We start from the raw sequence: 22675 nt of genomic DNA, 5'->3' as shown, positions 1-22675 counted from the left end.
GGCCTTCCCTGACTAAATTCTCATGTCCCCTACTCCCTCTCCCTTACACTTGGATTTATATCCTTTATTCACCCCACTCTCAACCTCTCAGCACTTACATACATATACACAATTTATTTTAAGGCCTGTCTCCTCCCTAGACTGTAAGCTCCTTGTGGGCAAAGAACATAATAATGTTGGTATTTGTTATGCGCTTACTATGTGCAGAGCACTGTTCTAAGCGCTGGGGTAGATACAAGGTAATCAGGTTGTCCCACGTGAGGTTCACAGTCTTAATCCCCATTTTACAGATGAGGTAATTGAGGCACAGAGAAATTAAGTGACTTGCCCACAGTCACACAGCTGACAAGTGGCAGAGCCGGGATTCAAACCCATGACCTCTGACTCCACTTTCCACTGAGCCACGCTGCTTGGAACATGTCTTCCAACCCTGTTGCATTGTACTCTCCCAAGCACTTAGTTCAGTGCTCTGTACCCAGTAGTGCTCAATAAATATGAATGATTGATTGATGTAAATAGTGTTCTTGTTTATTTCTTGGTTTTTCCTTTCAATTCTGTTAACCATGCATGAGGGGATCAGGAATGGCTTTTTGGACAATTCCCTTCTACTCCAACTGCCTAATTTGGTTATAGAGAGACTGTAGGCAGTACTGCTACAGCTGATTACCCCACACATCTTACCCATGGGTCTTCTTCTTCTACTATAGCCACTGTCACATTCAATGTATTAGACAGGGAAGAGGGGCATGGAGTTAGAAGGATAAATTAGGTGTAGGCTACTACTCCAGTGCTAGGTTAACTGCAGTCTCTCTCCCAGTGACTTAGCAGAAGGAATAAGCACCCAAGCAGCTGAAGGAATTAAATCTCTCACTGGAAGTGAGGGAGGTAGAAAATGTAAACGCTATACACCCCCTTCCTTTCCCTTTCTCTCTCCCTGGTTTGCATGCTGTTCAATTGCAAGGGTCAGTAGTAGCATGGGATTCCCAAGGCCTTCAAACTTGATCATGCTAGAATATGTCATGACCTGAGTCCAGAACAGGTGTTGAGAGTCACAAGAGAATTGGGGAAACCTGCAACATTTCCTTGGAAGTGACACTGCATCTAAAAACAAAAACAAAAAAACATACAAATGGATTATTTCAAAATAAATAGGACTTTCTAAACACTCTCCTGATTTCCCTCCTCTAGACTGTAAGCTCGTTATGGACAGAGGACTTGTCCACTAATTCTTTTGTATTGTTGTCTCCCAAGTGCTTAGTGCAATACTCTGCATGTACTAAGCACTCATACTTCTGAACATCTATGGATAGTTTCAGGTCACTGGAAATCACTTGTATATAAATAGAACTCATGTTTACAGTCTCCTTGGCATATATCCATTGAAATTTAAAGACTATAAGAGCAGGGTGTGTTTTCTCTTTGGGGTGGAGGTGACCGAAGATATTGATCCCAGAATATCGATTTTTTAAAAAATATTAGTTTTCTCATCAATTCCATAAGAGTAGATGATGAATAGCATTTATGAGCTTTGAGTATACCTTTGAAATTTTTGTATTCTAAAGTTTTCTGGCAGTCCATTGTGAAATTCATACTTCAAAATCTTCTGCACAAAGAGCTCCAATGTAACTGAATTATTCCCCTCAAATTTGTTTTAAAGAGGTTTTCTATGTCTAATTATGAAGTTAAGGCAAAAGTATTTGAAGTGAAATATTTATTTAACAAGTTACCCATTTTAGAATTCAACTACTCTAATTGTGGCTCAAGTCCCACTTCTGAAAGCAGCTACTCAAGGCAATACTAATAATAATTGTGGCATTTGTTAAGTGCTTACTCTGTGCTAGGCACTTTACTAAGCACTTGGGTAGATACAAGCTAATCAGTTTGGACACAGTCCCTGTCCCAATTGGGGCTCATAGTCTTAATCCCCATTTTATAGATGAAGTAACTGAGGTACAGAGAAGTAAAGTGACTTTGCCACTTGCTTGCTCTGTGACTGGGCAAGTGGGAATTAGAACCCAGGACTTTCTGACTCCCAGGACATGCTCCAACCACTAGACCACACTGTTTCTCTTGATGTTAGATTTTTAAAATCATGTTGTTATTGCTAAAACAATAAAAAATAATAATTGTTATTATTATTACCACTTTGAATATTCTTAAACTAAATATTTAAGTGAAATGAATATACTCAATTCTGCCAGAATGTGGGCTTTAGCTAAAACACAAAGGCAGAATTGAGCAATGTTCTTCAAACAACACAATCTATCCAGATGGCGTAGTGGATAGAGCCCAGACCTGGGAGTCAGAAGGTCATGGGTTCCAATTCCAGTTCTACCACTTGTCTGCTGTGTGACATCAGGTAAGTCACTTCACTTATCTGCACCTCAATTACCACATCTGTAAAATGGGGATTAAGAGTGAAATCTCCATGTGGGTCAGGGACTGTGTCCAACCTGATTTGCTTGTATCCATCCCAGCATTTAGCACAGTGTCTGGAACATGGTAAAACACTTAACAAATGCTAAAATTATTATTATTATAGTACCAGAAGGAAGTGCTGTGTGCAAGCATGAGGTTGGGTCATGGAGCCTACTGTAAACTTCTGCCAGGATGCAACTCCTTCTCTTTAGCAATGGTGAAACTCTAAATAAGAAAAGCAAGAGAATACATATATGTTATACAGCCCCAGTCTTACCTTAACATTTGGGAAATCCGAATGCAAAGATCCCTCTTTGCTGTAGGTATAAACCATGAAATCCTGGGGCAAAAATGCTCTATTAATAAAAAGAAAATAAAATTCAAGTTTGACAAATATGTGCTTCTTCCTCCCCGGGATACATGCTCAAAATTCGGACTGGCTTTGCAAAGATCCCAGAGAGTGATTGGCAAGAAAGGTGGTGTGTAGGGAGGTGCATTAAGCATCATATAAAACCCTCTGCCATCTGTCTCAACCATACCTCCTGGAGAGAGTAGAAGCAGTCACGGCATTTACCATGTGCCCACTGAGTACAAAGTACTGTTGCAAATGCTTGAGAAAGTACAACAAAAGTAAAAGACATATTCCTGGCCTTCAAAGACTTTATCTGAGTGAGGTGTGGCTGGAAGAGATATTGGGGGGTGGTATATATCTGTACTTTATTTATCTATTCATTTATATTAATATCTGCCTTCCCCCTCTAGACTCTGAGTTCATTGTGGCCAGGAATGTGTGTTTGTTGTAATACTGGACTCTCCCAAGTGCTTAGTACAGTGCTTTGCACACAGTAAGCACTCAATAAATATGAATGAATGAATGAATGAATGAATCCTAATCTCCTTCTCCAGACTCAGTGCATAAGAGCCTGCAGAGTCTAGGAAATAAGTACCATCCCCAGAGCACATATGAACATATCCGTAATTTATTCATTTAAAGTATTTATTTTATTAATTTATGTTATCATTCATAATGATATATTTATATTAGTATAGTGCTCTGCACACAGTAAGAGCTCAATATATAGGATTGACTGACTGACTGAAACATCACTGTGGGCAGGGAATATATCTACCAACTCTGTTATATTGTACTCTCCCAAGTGCTCAGTAAGGTGCTCTGCACACTGTAAGCGCTCAAGATATACCGTTGAATGATTGATTGATCAGAGGACTAGGTCAAGCCTCTTACAAGTGGCTTGGTAAAGCATGGAGGGTAACATGCCCCATCTAATTGTTTAGTTTCCTAAGCCCAGGCCAGATTTGAAATCTAAGAATAAAATAGATATGAGAGGACTCACACCTTCCTTAAAGTTAAACTAAAAAATAAGAACAGTTAAATTACTGCCAAAAGACTTTCCAAAGCAATCACTCACTGTTGCTTAAGATGCAAGGTGTATTGTTTGCCTTCTATCTCAATGACATAGCTCACCTATAAAAGAACCCAGGGAGACAGGATGAGAATAATATACAACTTTCTCCCAACTGTAATGCAAATTTAATTACTTCAATATGAATTGTGCTTTGAGTTCAACTAAAATATCTCTATTGGATCTGAATTTTTTTTCCAAAATGAATTTAGTACTATTGTATGGTTTAGAGATCACATTAACACCAAGAGTTAGCTAGAAATACTTGATCAAAACAAAAGCAGAGAAGACATTTGTAATTCTCTATTACCAGTTTTAATGTATTTTCTCTGTTCAACAGGAAACTGAGAACCTAATTATGCATACGGAGGAAAACATCTACTTCCACCAGCAAACTTGCCAAATGTGGCTGCCTCTTCTACACAGAAACTTAATGGCTACAGCCAGCTCTTGTTTCTGGACAACTTTTAAAAATTCTCCCAACTTGCCCTAAGAAAACTAAAAACTTCTCCCCACCTCCCACACTTGTTCCCCATCTCACTCTGCTCTCCCAAAACCCTGGAACTTATGTAGTAGCAGCACAAACTAAGGAGAAAGGGACAAATAAATTTTTAAAAAGGCAGGTAGGTACCAGGTGGAAAAGACAGGGACAAGTAGAGAAGCAGCATGGTCTAATGGAAAGAGGCCTGGGAGTCAGAGGACCTGGGTTCTAATTCTGGCCCCAGCACTTTGTCTGCTATGTGACCTCGGGCAGGTCACAACTTCTCTGTGCATCAATTACCTCATCTGTAAAATGGGGATTAAGACTATTAGCCCCATTTGGAACATTGAATGTGTCCAACCTTATGGGCTTGTTATCAACCCCAGTGCTTAGTACAGTGCCTGGCACAAAGTAAGCGTTTAATAAATATCATTAAAAAAAGGAGTCAGGTGATATCAGGTCACTGTATAACATTCATTCATTCAACTGTATTAATGAGTGCTTACTGTGTGCAAAACACTGTACTAAGTGCTTAATTTCTTGCTGTGAGTGGCAGCGAGATCTAGCAAGGTGACTCATGTGACAAGGAACTTACTGTCCTACCTTTCTACAAGTGCCAACAGGAGTCTTCGAATCAGAACACCTATGTTCCCCAGTCAAGGCCCAGAGATGAACTAGCAAAGTACAGCCAGTCATACCTAGAGTAGATCTAATTGGGGGAATTTTCCTAAAGGGACCCCTACTTTTAAGGGAGGGGGACTTTGGAGATTTACCACTGTATAAAGTAAGAACGAGGGAATGAGCAGAGAAAAAAGTAAGCTGGTATGTCCCAGAGAGCTACATTAGTATAACAATAAATGCCAGTGTGGCCCATTCAATCTAATTATTTCAAAGCAGATTTTTTGTTTCCTCCAGCTTCAAGCTGCCCCCTGTTGCAGTTCAGGATGGGGACTGGCACATGTAATCCAGGAGGGGTTTTTTGTTTTTCTAAATGGTATTCGTTAAGCATTTACTCTGTGCCAGGTGCAGTAATAAGCACTGGGGTAGATACAAGGTAATCAGATTGGACACAGTCCATATCCCACATGGGGCTCACAATCTTAATCCCCATTTTACAGATGAGGTAACTCAAGCACAGAGAAGCTAAATAACTTGTCCAAGGTCACACAGCAGATGATTGACGGTGCCAGTGTTAGAATCCAGGTCTTTCTGACTCCTAGGCCCATGCTCTATTTACTAGGCCACACTGCTTCATGTTGTCATAAGGATCTCTGAAGAGAAGGAAAGTAAGCAAGCTGGGGATGACGGTTGGCGTGTCAGGGAACTCAAAACAGCTGTCTTCCTCTCCTGACAGTCAAGAGGGCCTTTACCCTAGTTTGTCTGTTAACACGAACGATCTATTAGTGTGGTGGGATTTTTGAACTTGCTTTGTCCATTGCTATTTCAGAAAGTTTCCTCCCTAAGAAAATTTAGAATCAAAGATTTATATTTTTATCAAAATAGAAATACTGGCAAATGGGTAGAATCAAGATTGTTATTAATTACAAAATGAAGTACCCAAAACATTTCCCTCTCTATATTAACCATTAAAAAAGTCTTAATTACATATTTCAGTTCTGATTCTTCACTTATGTTGGACGAAATCTTCTGTGGAACTGTAATATGCAGAAGTTTTTGCTGAGAATCTGCAGTAAGGAAAAATTCATTACCGTTTCTGTTTGTGCATTCACCTCATACAACTGCAATGATGTCCCTCCCATTTTCTTAGCCCCCACAAAGAGCTCCAAATCCCAATTCTCCAGAAGAATCTTCTTCTGGACTTCATCAAACGCATATTCTTTTTAATCATTCGTCTCCTTGGTCTCCTCTGAAACATGCCATTTCTACTCACTTCCTAGGTCTCGGCTTATACCTCCAGTTTCCTCAGTAGTCGAGTGATCTGCTTTAACAAAGTAATTGACCCTCTTTCACTTAGAAACTATTAGGAAGACCTAGAAAGGTTCTGATAGTAAATGTTGCCCACCGGTTATCCACAGGTAAAATTGTAGTTGACCTGATTGATGATCTCTAAAACAAATATTCAATCAGTAGTGTTTACTGAGCATTTACTGTGTGCAGAACACTGTACTAAGGGGTTGGGAGAGTAGGAAGACATTCATTCATTCAATCGTATTTACTGAGCACCTATTGTATGCAGAGTACTGTACTAAGCACTTGGAAAGTACAGTGCAGCAATAATGAGAGAAAATCCCTGCCCACAATAAGATTACAGACTGGGGGAGGCATGTGGGGGGATAGAGGGGAGAAAACAGACATCGGTACAAGTAAACAGGCATCAACATAAATAAATAAAATTATATATATATATTTATATATATAAATGCTGTGGGGCAGGAACGGGATGGGGGGCAGGGGGAGAGCAAAGGGAGGGAGGCAGGGTGATGTTCAAGGTAGGGGGAGATTAGGGAAATTGGGGCTTCCCCAGTCCCAAAGCGCTTCCAGTCTAGAGGAGGATCTTTCAGTCTAGGGAATATACAAAATTTACTTTAGGGATGCTGCTTTGCTGACCTATTTACTAGGTGTGGGTTTTTTGGGTTTTTTTCTATGAACAGTGGGTGTGTCATCCGTTTAACTGAATCCTTTACCCCTGTGATATTTGGGATCTTTTCCCCACCACTCCAATGACTAGAGATGCCCTTGGTGGATCAAGGCCATTGGATAACTACTCCCAGAGGGGTCACTCACTGGCTGACCCTAGAGGCATCGTCCACTCCCAGGAACGGGAAGGGGGGAGCTGCTGTGCTGACCTATTTATTAGGTGTGGGGGGGGTGGTTTCTATGAACAACGAGTGTGTCATTCTCCTAACTGAATTTTTTACCCCTGTCATGTTTGTGATCTTTTCCCCATCACTCCATTGACTACTGATGCCCTTGGTGGATCAAGGCCATTGAGTAACTTGCCCCCGGAGGGGTCACTCCTGGCTGACTATAGAGCCATCGTCCACTCCCAGGAACGGGAAGGGCAGGGGGAGGGTGCTACTGTGCTGACCTACTTACTAGGTGTGGGTTTGGGGTTTTTTTTCTATGAAAAATGGTTGTGTCATTAAGTAACTAAATCCTTTACCCCTGTGATGTTTAGGATCTTGTCCCCATCGCTCCAATGACTATTGATGCCCTTGGTGGATCAAGGTCATTGGGTAACTGCCCCCGGAGGGGTCACTCGCTGGCTGACCCAAGAGGCATTGTCCACTCCTGGGAATGGAAAGTGGGGGTGCTGCTGTGCTGACCTATTTATTAGGTGTGGGTTTTGGGGGAGGAGGTTTCCATAAACAATGGGTGTGTCATCCGTTTAACTGAATTTTTTACCCCTGTGATGTTTGGGATCTTTTCCCCATCGTTCCAACGACTAGTGATGCCCCTGGTGGATCAAGGCCGTTGGCTAACTGCCCCCGAGGGGTCACTAGCTGGCTGACCCTAGAGGCATGGTCCACTCCCAGGAACGGGAAAGAGGGGGTGGTGCCACTGTGCTGACCTATTTACTAGGTGTGGGTTTTGGGGGTTTTTTCTGTGAACATTGGGTGTGTCAGACGTTTAACTGAATCTTTTACCCCTGTGATATTTGGGATCTTTTCTCCATCATTCCAATGACTAGCAATGCCCCTGGTGGATCAAGGCCGTTGGGCCACTGCCATTGGAGGAGTCACTCGCTGGCTGACCCCAGAGGCATCATCCACTCCCAGGAATCGGAAGGAGGGTGCTTCTGTGCTGACCTATTTACTAGGTGTGGGTTTTGGGTGTTTTTTTTTTCTATGAACAACAGGTGTGTCATCTGTTTAACTTAATTTTTGCCCCTGTGATGTTTGGGATCTTTTCCTCATCGCTCCAATGACTAGGGATGTCCTTGGTGGATCAAAGCCAATGGGTAACTGCCCCTGGAGGGGTCACTTGCTGACTGACCCCAGAGGCATCATCCACTCGGAACGGGAAGGGGGTGGTACTACTGTGCTGACCTATTTAACTAAATCCTTTACCCCTGTGATGTTTGGGATCTTTTCCCCATTGCTCCAAGGACTAGGGATGCCTTGGTGGATCAAGGCCATTGGGTAACTGCCCCCAGAGAGGTCACTCGCCGGCTGACCCCAGAGGCATCGTCCACTCCCAGGAAAAGAAAAGTGGGCGGGGGGCTATTGTGCTGACCTATTTAACTAAATCCTTAACCCCTGTGATGTTTGGGATCATTTCCCCATCGCTCCAATGACTAGGGATGCCTTGGTGGATCAAGGCCGTTGGGTCACTGCCCCGGGAGGGGTCACTCGTCGGCTGACCCCAGAGCCATCGTCCACTCCGAGGAACGGGAAAGGGGGGAGAGGGGGGTCCCCAGCTGCAGCCCTGAGCCTTGGGGCGCCCACCCAGGGGACCCAAACGGAGAAGTCGGGGGGCAGCCCCCCGTGGACACGAGCATTTGGGGGCTCGGGGGTCCGGCGGAGACTCACCGAGGCCGGCCAGCGGGCCGGCTAAGAGGCCGGCGGCCAGCAGCGCCCAGAGGCCGGACATCCCTTGGCCGCCGCCGCTCCGGCCCTGGCCCCTGGCCCTGACCCCTGACCCCGGCCCGGGGGAGACGCCCGTTGGGCCCGCGCCCGACCCCAACAGCCCCAACCCCTGGACCCGCCCGGATTCATTCATTCATTCCGTCGGATTTATTGAGCGTTTCCTGGGTGCAGAGCACTGTGCTAAACTCTTGGGAAAGGACAATACGACAATAAACAGTGACACTCCCTGCCCTCCAAGAGCTCTCTGTCTGGCTCAGGTCCCCCCCAGGACCGCTCAGCCCTCTCTCCCCTGGACCTGTCAGCTCTCGCCCCCCTAGGACCGCTCAGACCCTCCTCCCCATCTCCACCTCCCTCTGGACCGCTCAAACCCTCCTCCCCATCCCCTCCCCCCTCCCCCCTGGACCGCTCAGACCCTCCTCCCCATCTCCACCTCCCCCAGGACCACTCAGCCCCCTCCCCCCTGGACCGCTCAAACCCTCCTCCCTATCCCCTCTCCCCTGGACCGCTCAAACCCTCCTCCCCATCTCCACCTCCCCCAGGACCGCTCAGTCCCCTCCCCCCTGGACCGCTCAGACCCTCCTCCCCATCCCCACCTCCCCCAGGACCGCTCAGACCCTCCTCCCCCTCCGGATGGCTCAGCCCCCACCCTTCCCCCATCCCCCAGCCGCCCACACAGCTCAGACCCCCCCCCACAAAACACACACACCCACATAAACGCACCACCTCTAGTCCTGTTCAGCACCGCTCATACTGCTTAATCACCGAGTCAATAACAATAATAGTGCTATTTGTTAATGATCCTATCATTATAATTATGGTATCTGTTAAGCACTTACTATGTGCCCTCTTCTAAGCGCTGGGGTCAATACAAGGTAATGAGGCTGCCCCACTGGGGCTCACAGACTTGATCCCCATTTTACAGATGATGGAACTGAGGCACAGAAGTCAAGTGGCTTGCCCAAGGTCACACAGCAGGCAAGTGGCAGAGCAGGGATTAGAACCTATGTCCTTTGGTTCCCAAGCATGTGCTTTTGCCACTAAGCCACAATGCTTCTGTACTGTTAAGTGCTCACTATGGGCCAAGCACTGTTCTAAGCGCTGGGGTACACATAAGATAAGTAGGTTGGACACAGTCCAGGTCCCACGTCTTGATCCCCAATTTACAGATGGGGTAACTGAGGCACAGAGAAGGGAAGTGAATTGCTTAAGGCTACACAGCAGACATGTGGCAGAGCTGGAATTAGAATCCACGCCCTCTGACTCCTAGGTCTGTGGTCTTTCCCACTAGGCCACGCTGCTTCCAACAGTGCTTTGCACATGGTAAAGCGCTCAGTAAATACCATTGACATGATGATGTCAAGCCTGTGAAAGAGACTGACAAGGATGAGTCAGAAAGATAGGAGAAGCAAGAGAGAGCAGTATCAGGGAGGCCATTGTTAGTGTTTCAAGGAGAAGGGAGCGGTCCACGGTGTCAAAGCTTGCCAGAGGACAAGGAGGATTAAAATGGAGTAAGTAGAAGCCATTGGATTTAATAATAATAATAATGTTGGTATTTGTTAAGCGCTTACTATGTGCCTAGCACTGTTCTAAGCACTGGGGTAGACATTTAGCAAGAAGGAGGTTATTGGTGACAAGTAGGGCAGTTTTCATGGAGTGAAGGGGGTGGAAGCCAGATTGGAAGGAGCCAAGGAAAGAATTGGAGGAGAGGAAGTGGAGGCAATGGATATGGACAAGTCACTCAAGGAGCTTAGAGAGTAGTGGTAGAAGGGAGACGGGGCTACAACTGGAGGAAGGCTTGGGGTCAAGGGAGGGTTTTGGGGGGACAGTGGATAGATGAGCATGTTTGAAAGCACTGGGAGGAAAAGCCCTTGGAGAGCTAACAGTTAAAGATTGAGGTCAGAGGGGGCAAGTAGTTGGATAAGTTGTGAAGGGACAGAGTCAGAGGCTGGTGGGGGGTAGATTTTGAAAGGGGTGCAAGAGAGCTCCTTGAGATGCTACTGGGAAAGATGGTAGAGTCAAAGAGGGGGCAGAAGGGAGGAACTAGAGAGGAGCAGGGGGGATTTGTGGGAGTTCACCCCTGATTGTTTTCATTGATTAAGTACACGTGGCTCAGTGGAAAGAGCACGGGCTTTGGAGTCAGGGCTCATGAGTTCGAATCCCAGCTCTGCCACTTGTCGGCTGTGTGACTGTGGGCAAGTCACTTAACTTCTCTGTGCCTCAGTTCCCTCATCTGTAAAATGGGGATTAAGACTGTGAGCCTCACGTGGGACAACCCGATTCCCCTGTGTCTACCCCAGCGCTTAGAACAGTGCTCGGCACATAGTAAGCGCTTAATAAATACCAACATTAATTAATTAATTAATTAATAATAATAATAATAATTGGGGCATTTATTAAGTCCTAATCCATTCCAGGCACTACTAAGCACTGGGGTAGATATAAGCAAATCGGGTAGGACAGTCCCTGCCCCATGTGGGACTCAGTCTCCATCCCCATTTAACAGATGAGGTAACTGAGGCACAGAGAAACAAAGTGACTTGTCCAAGGTCACACAGCAGACAAGTGGCAGAGCCAGTATTAAAACCCATGACCTCCTGACTCTCAAGCCCAGGCTCTATCCACTACTCCATGCTGTTTCTCAAATGGACAGGTCATTATTGGCAAGAGATGGGTGATGGACAGAGGATTTGAAGGAGTTAAACATCTGAAAGACCTGGGTGAGGCAATGGCCATGGGGCTTCATCAATTCATTCAATAGTATTTACTGAGTGCTTACTATGTGCCCTGCACTGTACTAAGCGCTTGGAATGTACAATTCGGCAACAGATAGACACAATCCCTGCCCAATAACGAGCTCACAGTCTAAACAGGGGAGACAGCAAAGCAAAACACAACAAAACAAAACAAGACAACATCATCAAAATAAATAGAATCAAAGAGATATACACCTCATTAACAAAATAAATAGGGTAATAATATATACAAATGAGCATAGTGTTGAGGGGAGGTGAAGGGGGGAGAGCAGAGGGTGGGGGGCAGGGGAGGAGGAGCAGAGGGAAAGGGGGGCTCAGTCTGGGAAGGCCTCCTGGAGGAGGTGAGATCTCAGTAGGACTTTGAAGAGGGGAAGAGAATTAGTTTGGCAGATGTGAGGAGGGAGGGCATTCCAGGAAAGTGGGAGGATGTGGGCCAGGAGGTCAATGGTGGGACAGGCGCAAACAGGGGACCATGAGGATGTGAGCAGCAGAGGAGTGGAGTGTACGGGGTGGTTAGTAGAAAGAGAGAAGGGAGGTGAGGTAGGAGGGGACAAGGGGATGGACAGCTTTGAAGCCAAGAGTGAGGAGTTTTTGTTTTGTGCGAAGGTTGATAGGCAACCACTGGAGGTTTTTGAGGAGGGGAGTGACATGGCCAGAGCTTTTCTGTAGGAAGATGATCCAGGCAGCGGAATGAAGAATAGACTGGAGTGGGGAGAGACAGGAGGAAGGGAGATCAGAGAGAAGGCAGACACAGTAATCCAGTCGGGATATTACAAGAGCTTGTATCAGCATGAAAGCAGTTTGGATGGAGAGGAAAGGGCGGATCTTGGTGATCTTGGTGATATTGTGAAGGTGAGCCCAGCAGATGTTGGTGACAGATTGGATGTGTGGGGTGAATGAGAGAGTTTAGTCAAGGACGACACCAAGGTTGCGGGCCTGTGAGACAGGAAGGATGGTAGTGCCATCCACAGTGACAGGGAAGTCAGGGAGAGGACAGGGTTTGGGAGGGAAGGTGAGGAGCTCAGTTTTAGACATGTTGAGTTTTAGGTGGTGGGCAGATATTCAGGTGGAGAGGTTCTGGAGGCAGGAGGAGATACAAGCCTGGAGGGAGGGGGAGAGAACAGGGGAGGAGATGCAGATTTGGGTGTCATCTGCATAGAGACGATAGTTGAAGCCATCAATATGATGGAGAAATAATGATGCTAGATGGGGGAAAGGGCAGAGTTGAAGTAGGTCAGGGTAAACTTGAGATGGACGAGGTCAGACCGATGTCTGGATTTCCACCAACAGCATGCTGCAGCTCGAGAACAGGAGTGGAGAAAACTTATTGTGAAGGTCATCCGAGGTTGTGGGATAATGGTATGAGATCAGTGGGATATGGGAGCAAGAAAGTTGAGTTCAGTGGGGAGGATGGTGTTGAGGGTGTCAGCTGGTGTGTTGAACAGGTAATTTGTGTATGGAGGCCAAATGAGGCATGATGGCTAGGTAATTAGAGGAGGTCAAAAGATTGGAGGATTCTGTGGGGTAATAGGACATATCTGCAGGGAGGAGGTATCTGGGAGAGAAGGCAGGTAAGGAGGTTGGAGTCAAGTAAAAGAGTTTCAGAGTTGGTGAGGGTAGAGATTGTACAGTGACAAGAGATGAGATCACGTGTATCCAAGTTGATGAGTGGGCATGATGGGGTGGAGCAGGGGGTCAAGAGGAGTTGAGTGAGAGAAAACAGGTAGCAGGAAGGTCTTCAGGAACATCCACATGAATACCAAGGATCATAAAGATCAATGAAAGGAATCAAAATAGTTCAGAATGTTGTGGAGCAGCAGGCCCTCCACTGGGAGCCGGCTCTATCACTTCCTCCTTGACCAGGACCGGGCCAAGGCACTTAACCAGGGTCCAGAGCACTCCAGAAAGGAGAAACACCATTCCGCTTGTTCATATTCCCATTCTATTTATTGTTTCCAAAATAAAATCCTCCAAACGGACAAACAATGAAAAACAAAGTGAAGCCACTCGCTAGCTCATAGCCTGCTGGAGCCCCTCGGTTTCTAGTTAGGTTGGTGGTGACATCCCATGTCTGCAGCAGCAATGGCTTATGAACTTCGTTCACTGGGAAAGAAAAGAAAGAAATGCTGAAGGCACCTGGACTTGGCCTGCAAAAAACCAATGCAATCTGTTTGAGGGGGGTTAATAAACTAGCAATGTCAGAGTGAAAAATAGGAGTGATAAACCCATTCCTATTATTTAGGCACTCCACTCTTCTAGCAGTCCCATTTTCCCTTTTTCATCTATCTGGAATTTATTTTAGTATCTGTCTCTCCTGCTAGGCTTGTGAATACTGAAGACCCTAAGGATCAATGTAAGGATGGCAAAAAGTGAGAAAGGGATCAAAATGGTTCAGAATATCATGGGGTGGCTGGCCCTCCATTAGGGCCAGCTGTATCACTTCCTCCTTGATGGGGACTGGGGGGAGACACAGAGATTCTGTTGACACAAGTGCTTGCTATACTGCTATATACCCATTTGGGGTTCAAAAGATATCACTGATTGATTTCTTTAGGTATAATAGATGGTCTTCCAAATGAAGAAAACATTGGAGAAAGCTGTAGCCAAAAAGGGGTTTAAATTCAAATTTTATAAATATGACTATCATTTTCAATATAGTAGTAATGATAGTATTTATTAAGCACTTACTTTGTGCAGAGCCTCATACTAAGCACTGGGAAAGAATATTCCGGTGGAATGCTCACTATAAAGTATAATAGGAAGTTCTAGAAAGCAAAGAATTTGAATTCTGGTTGTAACCCTAACTTTTTTAATAGAAACTGATTAAAAGCCTGATTTCCGGCATGGAGAATTGTATACTTTTTGGGAAGGGCACTTTTGATAAATACCACACTACATAACCCATAATGCCCTGTGTCCAATATTGAACAAATATGCATCAGAGTAAAAATAATTGCACTGAACTGATGAAAGAAAATCGTGGTTTGTAGATTCAAAATGTATCCTACACTGAAAAGAAAAAAATTATAGGGAATTGTTGTTCAGGAGCTATGTGTGAACTGATTAACTTGTATTTATCCCAGTGATTAGAACAGTCCTTGACACAAGTGCTCAACAAATACTATTACTAGTCATAGTTGTACGAGTCAAGCACTTAGAGAAGCAGCGTGGCTCGGTGGAAAGAGCCCGGGCTTGGGAGCCAGAGGTCATGGGTTCGAATGCCAGTCTGCCACCTGTCAGCTGTGTGACTGTGGGCATGTCACTTAACTTCTCTGTTCCTCAGTGACCTCATCTGTAGACTGTGAGCCTCATGTGGGACAACCTGATGACGCTGTATCTCCCCCCAGCGCTTAGAATAGTGCTCTGCACATAGTAAGCACTTAACAAATACCAACATTATTATTATTACTATGTGTTGAGTACAAATAGCATTATTACTATTATTATTATTAATAATAATGGTATTTGTTAAGCATTTAGTATGTGTCAAGTACTGCTCTAAGCTTTGGGGTAGATACAAGCTAATCAGGACTACAATTTAAAATAATAATAACAACAATAATAATAATTGTGGTCTGTGTTAAGTGCTTACTGTGTGCTAAACCCTGGGGAAGATAAACTATAGTTAGATCAGACATAATCTCTGCCTCAAATGGGGCTCATAGGTTATTGGGGGAGAGAGAACAGGTTTTTAATCCCCATTTTATAGTTGTAGAAATTGAGGTACAGAGAAATTAACTGACTTGCCCAAAGTCACATAGCAGAAAAAGCATAGATCCAGGAGGAGAATCCAGGTCTCCTGATTCCCAGGCCTGTGTTCTTTCCATTTAGCCATAATGCCTCTACAAATGCTCACTTCTCTCTTACTCATACCTCTTGAAGACATACCTGTTACTACTATATGAGACGTCACTTTCTTCTGATCTACCACTATAAACAAATTAAAATAATTATTAAAGAAACAGTTTCCAAAGCCAATTTGATTTTACAATATATAATATAAAGATTATTTCTTATAAGTTTTTTCTCTGTCCCTTTAAATCAATGATGGAATTGGGAATTATTTATTCCTCATACCTAGACTTAAATTGTTGAATTTGCAGTTGAATTTTAAAATGATGTAAAAGTCTGAAATTGTTTCTTACCACATTTAGACCATTCACTTCTACTTTCTCACCTCTTAATTTTATGACTAAGAGAGATATGCATTCATGTTGAAAGATGCAAGAGAGACCTGGATGCAGGTGCTTGGCTAGACTTTCATTAATTCATTCACTCCATTGTATTTATTGAGCGTTTACTGTGTGCACTGTACTAAGCGCTTGGAAAGTACAATTCAGCAACAGGTAGAGAAAATCCCTGTCCACAACAGGCTCACAGTCTAGAAGAGGGGAGAGAGACATCAAAAAAGTAAACAGGCATCAATAGCAACAATATAAATAGAATTATAGATATATACACATCATTAATAAAATAAATAGAATTATAAATATGTACATATTTACACTCAAGTGCCTCTGGGAAACTCTTCCAACAGACATCGAGCATCAAAGTCTAGAGACAGTCATTCAAGAACTGAAATATGCAAATGACTGTGCTCAAGAAGCACACAGTCAAGAAACTACAAATGCTTGTAAACTGCTTCCCCAAATCAGCCAAAGGTTACAAGATGGCAGTGGATCTAAAGAAAACCAAGGTGTCATGTCAGCTTGCAAAAGGGAAGCCATACCCACAACCCAAAATGTATACTGGCAACAGCAACCAAATGTTGTCAAAGAAATCTTTGACTTGGGCAGCCCACTGTCAATGGCATACCAACAGACCGAGAAGGAGAAAACCAAATCAAGAAGACCACTGCATCCTTTGGCCAGCATCTTGGAGGCAAACACCCAATAACATATGCTAATGATTGGAAACTACTTTCTGAAAAATGCCAGGCATAACAGGCTAAAGATAAGTCTAAAGAACACTGAAATATTCCATCCACATATTCAATCTGTCATTAAATCCTGTTGGTTCTACCTTCACAACACTGTTAAAATCCACCCTTTCCTCTCCATCCAAACTGCTTCCTGTCTCCTCATTGACATATTTCTCTCCACTCTAGTCTACAATTCACTCTGCTCCCTGGATCATTTTGCTAAAAAAATCTTCAGTCCATGTCTCCCCATTCCTCAAGAACCTCCAGTGGTTACCCATCCACCTCTACATCAATTTGCTGTACCTTGATCTCATCTATATCTTGCCGCCATTCTCTTGCTCACATCCTCCCTCTGACCTAAAACTCCTTCCTGCTTCACATACAACAGACCACCACTTCAAAATAATCACATCTCCTCCAAGTGGTTTCTCAGATCAAACCCTCATTTCCCCTTCTCCATCTCTGCTCTGCATCACCTATGCACTTGATAATCATCCCACGTTCAGTCCCAAAGCACTTAAGTACATATCCATAATTCATTTTAATGCCTAACTCCCCTTCTAGATTGAAGGCTCCGTTTGGACAGGGACAGTGTCTACCAACTCTGTTGCATCACTTTCTCCCAAGCACTTAGTACAGTGCTCTACATGCAGTAAACACTCAATAAGTACCACTAATTGATTGATTGATAGCACTACAACCCAACTGAAAACTGGGATGAATTGCCTCAAATAGACCAGTATGATGCACTGCAATTACAAAAGGAAGGGGGTCTCTTTGAGCAGAAGCTTCATAATAATAATAATAATAATAATGTTGATATTTGTTAAGTGCTTACTATGTGCAGAGCACTGTTTTAAGCACTGGGGTAGATACAGGGTAATCAGGTTGTCCCACGTGGGGCTCACAGTTTTAATTCCCATTTTACAGATGAGGTAACTGAGGCACAGAGAAGTTAAGTGACTTGCCCACAGTCATACAGCTGACAAATGGCAGAGCCAAGATTCGAACCCATGACCTCTGACTCCCAAGTCCGTGCTCTTTCCACTGAGGCATGCTAGACAAAAATACAAAAACACATCACACATGACGGCACTATACACAGCTGGGACTGGAGATACCACACTGGCCTCTTCAGGCATTCATTAACATATAGGTGGATTTCACTGTCAATTAGTAGTACTTACTGAGCACTTACTATGTGCCCAGGACACATATACACATGCACAAGTTCCTTAGCTGCTAGCTAGTTTTAAGCTATGCCTTTTTGAAAACTACCACAATTCCTTTAGGCCACTGGCCCTGTTCCAGTCAGAAGTTGTGGTTAAGGCTAAATAGATATGAGTTTGCTTGAGTGGCAAAGCCATGAGTGGCAAACTATTCAAATGTACTAGCTAAAGACGGTTGAATTATTTGTCCTTTGTACCTCTGCAGCTTGGTTTTCTTCTTTCAGAAATTCAATGATATTTACTGAGTATTGGGGAAGATTAAGGAAGCAACGTGGCCTAATGGAAAGAGCAGGGGTCTGGGAGGTTGAACATAGTCCCTGTCCCACAGAGGCCTCACAGTCTCAATCTCCATTTTACAGATGAAGTAACTGAGGCACAGAAAAGTGCAGTGACTTGCCCCAGATCACATGACAGACAAGTGGTGGAGTCAGGATTAGAACTCAGATCCTTCTGACTCCCAGGCCCATTGCCCATGCTCTACCTACTAAACTGTGTTGCTTTTCAGGTAAGAGCAGAGCCCCAAGATGATGTGGTGGGATGGCAGAAGAAGTTCTAGTTACCTTGCTCAGGGATTTGGTTGAGTGGGAGGCCCAGGGTGTCTGTGCCATTGCATAAAGTCCTCTTGGCCCTGCTCACAATGGGCATGCCATGATCATAAACTTTTTTTTAAATGGTGCTTGTTAAGCGCTTACTTTGTGCCAGGCACCAACTAAGCACTGAGGTAGATACAAGCTAATCATGATGGACACAATCCACAACCCACATGAGGCTCACAGTCAAATCAGGAGGGAGAATAAGCTCCCTATGAACAGCTTTGTGAGACTGTGCGCCTGAGGACACAGGGGTACTGGCTGAGAAAATGTATAGTCAGCTCAGCACAAACCATCACCACTACTGCAAAAACTAAAGAGCATGCCTCACTCCTCTTAGCCTTTGAGGTTTGAGCAAAGTTTTAAAGCACTCAGTCACCTTGCCCACTCCTACCTTACCTCCATGCTTTCCTACTAAAATCCAGCCCATAAACTTGGCTCCTCTAATGCCAGCCCATTTGTTGTTCCTCAATCTTGTCTGCCTCACCACCGACCTCTGGCCTAAGTCCTGCCTCTGGTCTGGAACATGGTTGCTCTTCATACCCAACAGACAATCACTCTCCCCACCTTCGAAGCCTTACTAAAAACACATCTCTTCCAAGAGGTCTTCGAAGAGGCTGTCCTTAAGCCCTCATTTCTTCTCCCACTCCCTTCTGCATTGCCCTTGCACTTGGATTTCCAGCCTTTATTCACTCCTTCCTCAGCCCCACAGCATTTATGTCCATATCTGTAATTTATTTATTTATATTAATGTCTCTCTCCCCTTCTAGACTGCATGCTTGTTGTGGTCAGGGAACACGTCTACTAACTCTGTTATACTGTACTCTCCCAAGCTCTTAGTACTGTGCTCTGCACACAGTAAGTGCTGAATAAATAGGATGGATTGAAATGGCATTGGGCCAGAAAAGGTGCTCCAGTGAATCTCTTTAAGCAAGTATTCAATAAATTATCTCTCAGAGACACTCACACTCGTGGATGTCATCCCACCTACAGCAAAGTCATATTCTACCAGAGAGACATTATGTGATCTGAAAGCAGGTGTTCCAAAATATCACTGGAAGAAAATCCTAAAACCATAAACTTGAAACTTATGGCATAAAATGGCAAGCTGTACCCCGAGTGAAAAAGGTAACAAGAGCTCTGGCTGGCATCCAGGTAATCCAGCTTTCAAAACCGCCTAATATACCAAAGGAGTAGTTGTGCTGATTTCCCTTACATGACCCTGTTGGTGAAAACTCCAATAATAATGGCTATGAATTAGAGATGCTCCTCAGGCAAATTTTAGAAATGTTGAAGTAAATAAATACAACTTACTCATCATGTACTGACTCCTCATGGCTGCACCAATTTCTCAGATCATTCCATTTTATAAATCCAATAATGATAACAATCAGAAGAGGAAGACCAATATAAAAACCAATAAGGATCTTGTTCTTCCGAATGTCTTCGGAAGTGTGAACATTCACTTTGCCTAGGAATAAAAATGCATCAGAAATCAGAGTAACAGAATATGTTTTCCTCTTTGAGATGTAAACTGTGGAAAGAAGTCAACTATAATTCAAGGAGTTAGAGAACCCTTTTTCTCATATTAAAGAGATTCTTCATATCTGTTCACAAAACAGTAAAATGAATATTTTTTCATTCAAATGTACATGAATTCCTGGGTCAGAACCTGTTCCATCATATTAAAAATTTGGACTAAAGGAAGTTGAACATGGTCTCTGCTATCGAGAAACTCACAAACCACAGATGAAATTAGCCTCGGCTTTGCCTCCGCAAAGTAGCCCACTGCTCTGATACCAATTGGGTTCACTGTGTCACCAGATATGGCTGAGAGCTGTGTCCAAATGTCTTTGTCTCTGGGTTTCCCTGTCTGCACCTGGTAGGAAGCATGCCTATAGGCTACTGTCTGGCTGGTGTCCCTCTCTTCTGAACAAACAACATTAACAGACCTTCCAGCCAGCTGGTGTGCAGCCCAACAGTTAGAAGGCAAAACTTCTTTAAGGTGTAAGCAAGCTCTGGGCAGGGAATGTGTCAACCAATTCTGAATTCTGATATATGGCTCTCTCCCAAGCACTTAGTACAGTTCTCTGCCCAGTAAGCACTCAATAAATACCAATGATTGATTGAGAGAGGTCTACAGCATATATTTTGGAGTGGCTTCAGAATCCTGGGATTACATTTCTCTGCCACTATATTGTGTGTGTGTGATATGCTTCTGGGAGGCTGCCCTCACCTTCTGGCCATCACATAGACTTATTTTAGTAGGTCACCTCCCAGATACCCAGTATATCACCTGTTGCCCGGCATCTGTATTGTAGCCATTGGGCAAAATGGGCTGAACTTTAGAGTTCCCAGAACCACACTGCAAAGTTTTGGGCTTTCTCATAGGAATTCTGGTGGCCCATGACTGAACCACCATCAAAACATTTTTTAGAGATAGCCAACTCTATCCACTTCAAATTCACCCCTGCACACTATACTTCTGCCCTCTCTTCAGCTCAGCAACATTACTCCTCCTCCCTCATTGATTTCCATGCCCATTGCCTCCAACCAATTATTCTTGACTATTCTCCCTTCTGAAACCCACACTGACCCCAGCAAATTGACACCCACAAAGAGAGAGAAGAAAAGAGAACCATAACAGGTGCAACTTCCAACAGATTGGGGAGGTAGTGGGGGATGAAGGACATTTTCAGCAATGAGGAGAATAGGAAAGGGTGGAAATTGGGAGAGTAGAAAGAGGAGACAAGGGGCTTGGACTTCTGTAGGAAAAGGGAGAAGGGGGAACCAAGGCAAGGTGGAGCTGGAGGGGGTGGCAGATAAAAGCATCTTCAGAACCTTGAGGGGAAGGATTATGTCATCTATCAACTCTATTGTATTGAACTCTCACAAGTGCTTAGGACAGTGCTCTGCTCACAGTTGACTGCTCAGTAAATTCCACTGATTAATTAATAGATTGATCCTCCCTTGCACCAGCCTTCCCCGTCACTCATCACCTGGGTCATTAGAAACCCAATCAGGCTGCTTCTGTGTCAACCTAGACAGTGATATCTGTCTCACTCTCTCCCCCACCCCTAACACACACACATATACTTGGATAGGTATATATAGAAATATTCATGAATATATATATATTCATGAGAAGCAGCATGGCTCAGTGGGAAGAGCCCGGGCTTGGGAGTCAGAGGTCATGGGTTCTAATCCCGGCTCTGTTGCTTGCCAGCTGTGTGACTTTGGGAAAGTCACTTAACTTCTCTGTGCCTCAGTTTCCTCATCTGTAAAATGGGGATTAAAACTGTGAGCCCTACGTGGGACAACCTGATCACCTTGTATCCCTCCAGCACTTAGAACAGTGCTTTGCACATAGTAAGCACTTAACAAATTTACCTTCACAATATCACCACAATCCACCCTTTCCTCTCCATCCAAACTGCTATCGTGCTGATACAAGCTTTCATAATATCCCGACAGGATTATTGTGTCAGCCTCCTCTCGAATCTCCCTTCCTCCTGTCTCTACCCACTCCAGTCTGTTCTTCATGCCGCTGCGGGGATCATCTTCCTACAGAAATGCTCTGGGCATGTCACTCCCCTCCTCAAAAACCTCCAGTGGTTGCCTATCAATCTTCGCACAGAACAAAAACTCCTCACTCTTGGCTTCAAAGCTGTCCATCCCCTTGTCCCCTCCTACCTCACCTTCCTTCTCTCTTTCTACTGCCCACCCCGTACACTCCGCTCCTCTGCCACTCATCTCCTCACTGTCCCCCATTCACGCTTATCCCACCATCGACCCCTGGACCACGTCTTACCGCTGTCCTGGAATGCCCTCCCTCCTCACATCTGCCAAACTAACTCTCTTCCCCTCTTCAAACCCTACTGAGAGCTCACTTCCTCCAGGAGGCTTTCCCAGACTGAGCCCCTCCATTCCCTCTGCTCCCCTTCCCCTCCCCTCAGCACTGTGCTCATTTGTATATATTATTTATTATCCTATTTATTTTGTTAATAAGGTGCATATCTCCTTGATTCTATTTATCTTGATGATGTTGCCTTGTTTTTGTTTTGTTCTGTTTTGCTTTGCTGTCTGTCTCCCCTGTTTAGACTGTGAGCCCGTCACTGGGCAGGGATTGTCTCTATCTGTTGCCGAATTGTACATTCTAAGTGCTTAGTACAGTGCTCTGCACATAGTAAACGCTCAATAAATAGTATTGAATGAATGAAGAATAAAGGTGTTCTCTGCTAGTGTATGTGTGTGTACATCCACACACCCAAGTGGAGAAGGGTGTTCGGTGCTAGCTTTATTCAAAAAC

At 44.3% G+C, this 22675-nt stretch overlaps 2 protein-coding genes across 3 annotated transcripts in view; both read right to left on the bottom strand.

Annotated features, from left to right (window-relative positions):
• The window catches only part of LOC100680785 (disintegrin and metalloproteinase domain-containing protein 18-like), a 45185-nt gene extending 36259 nt beyond the window's left edge, over window positions 1–8926 (bottom strand). Inside the window, 5 exon segments of the mRNA XM_029065930.2 lie at window positions 1025–1101; window positions 2696–2774; window positions 3849–3904; window positions 5929–6008; window positions 8817–8926. Of these exon segments, the coding sequence (XP_028921763.1) occupies window positions 1025–1101; window positions 2696–2774; window positions 3849–3904; window positions 5929–6008; window positions 8817–8877 (353 nt within the window). The 5' untranslated portion in view covers window positions 8878–8926.
• Window positions 8927–13551: 4625 nt separating this feature from the next.
• ADAM32 (ADAM metallopeptidase domain 32) overlaps window positions 13552–22675 on the bottom strand; it is a 60737-nt gene continuing 51613 nt past the window's right edge. For both annotated transcript variants that reach the window (XM_029066624.2, XM_029066625.2), the window contains 3 exons: window positions 19681–19837; window positions 15515–15556; window positions 13552–13729 (listed from right to left, as the gene is read on the bottom strand). In XM_029066624.2, the coding sequence (XP_028922457.1) occupies window positions 13714–13729; window positions 15515–15556; window positions 19681–19837 (215 nt within the window). In that variant the 3' untranslated portion in view covers window positions 13552–13713. The remainder of the gene's footprint in view (window positions 13730–15514; window positions 15557–19680; window positions 19838–22675) is intronic.

This window comes from Ornithorhynchus anatinus, chromosome 5 (assembly GCF_004115215.2).
Source record: "Ornithorhynchus anatinus isolate Pmale09 chromosome 5, mOrnAna1.pri.v4, whole genome shotgun sequence".
Taxonomy (NCBI): Eukaryota; Metazoa; Chordata; class Mammalia; order Monotremata; family Ornithorhynchidae; genus Ornithorhynchus; species Ornithorhynchus anatinus.
The sequence above is the reverse complement of the archived record's forward strand: the minus strand, read 5'-3'. Positions and strand labels throughout refer to the sequence as shown.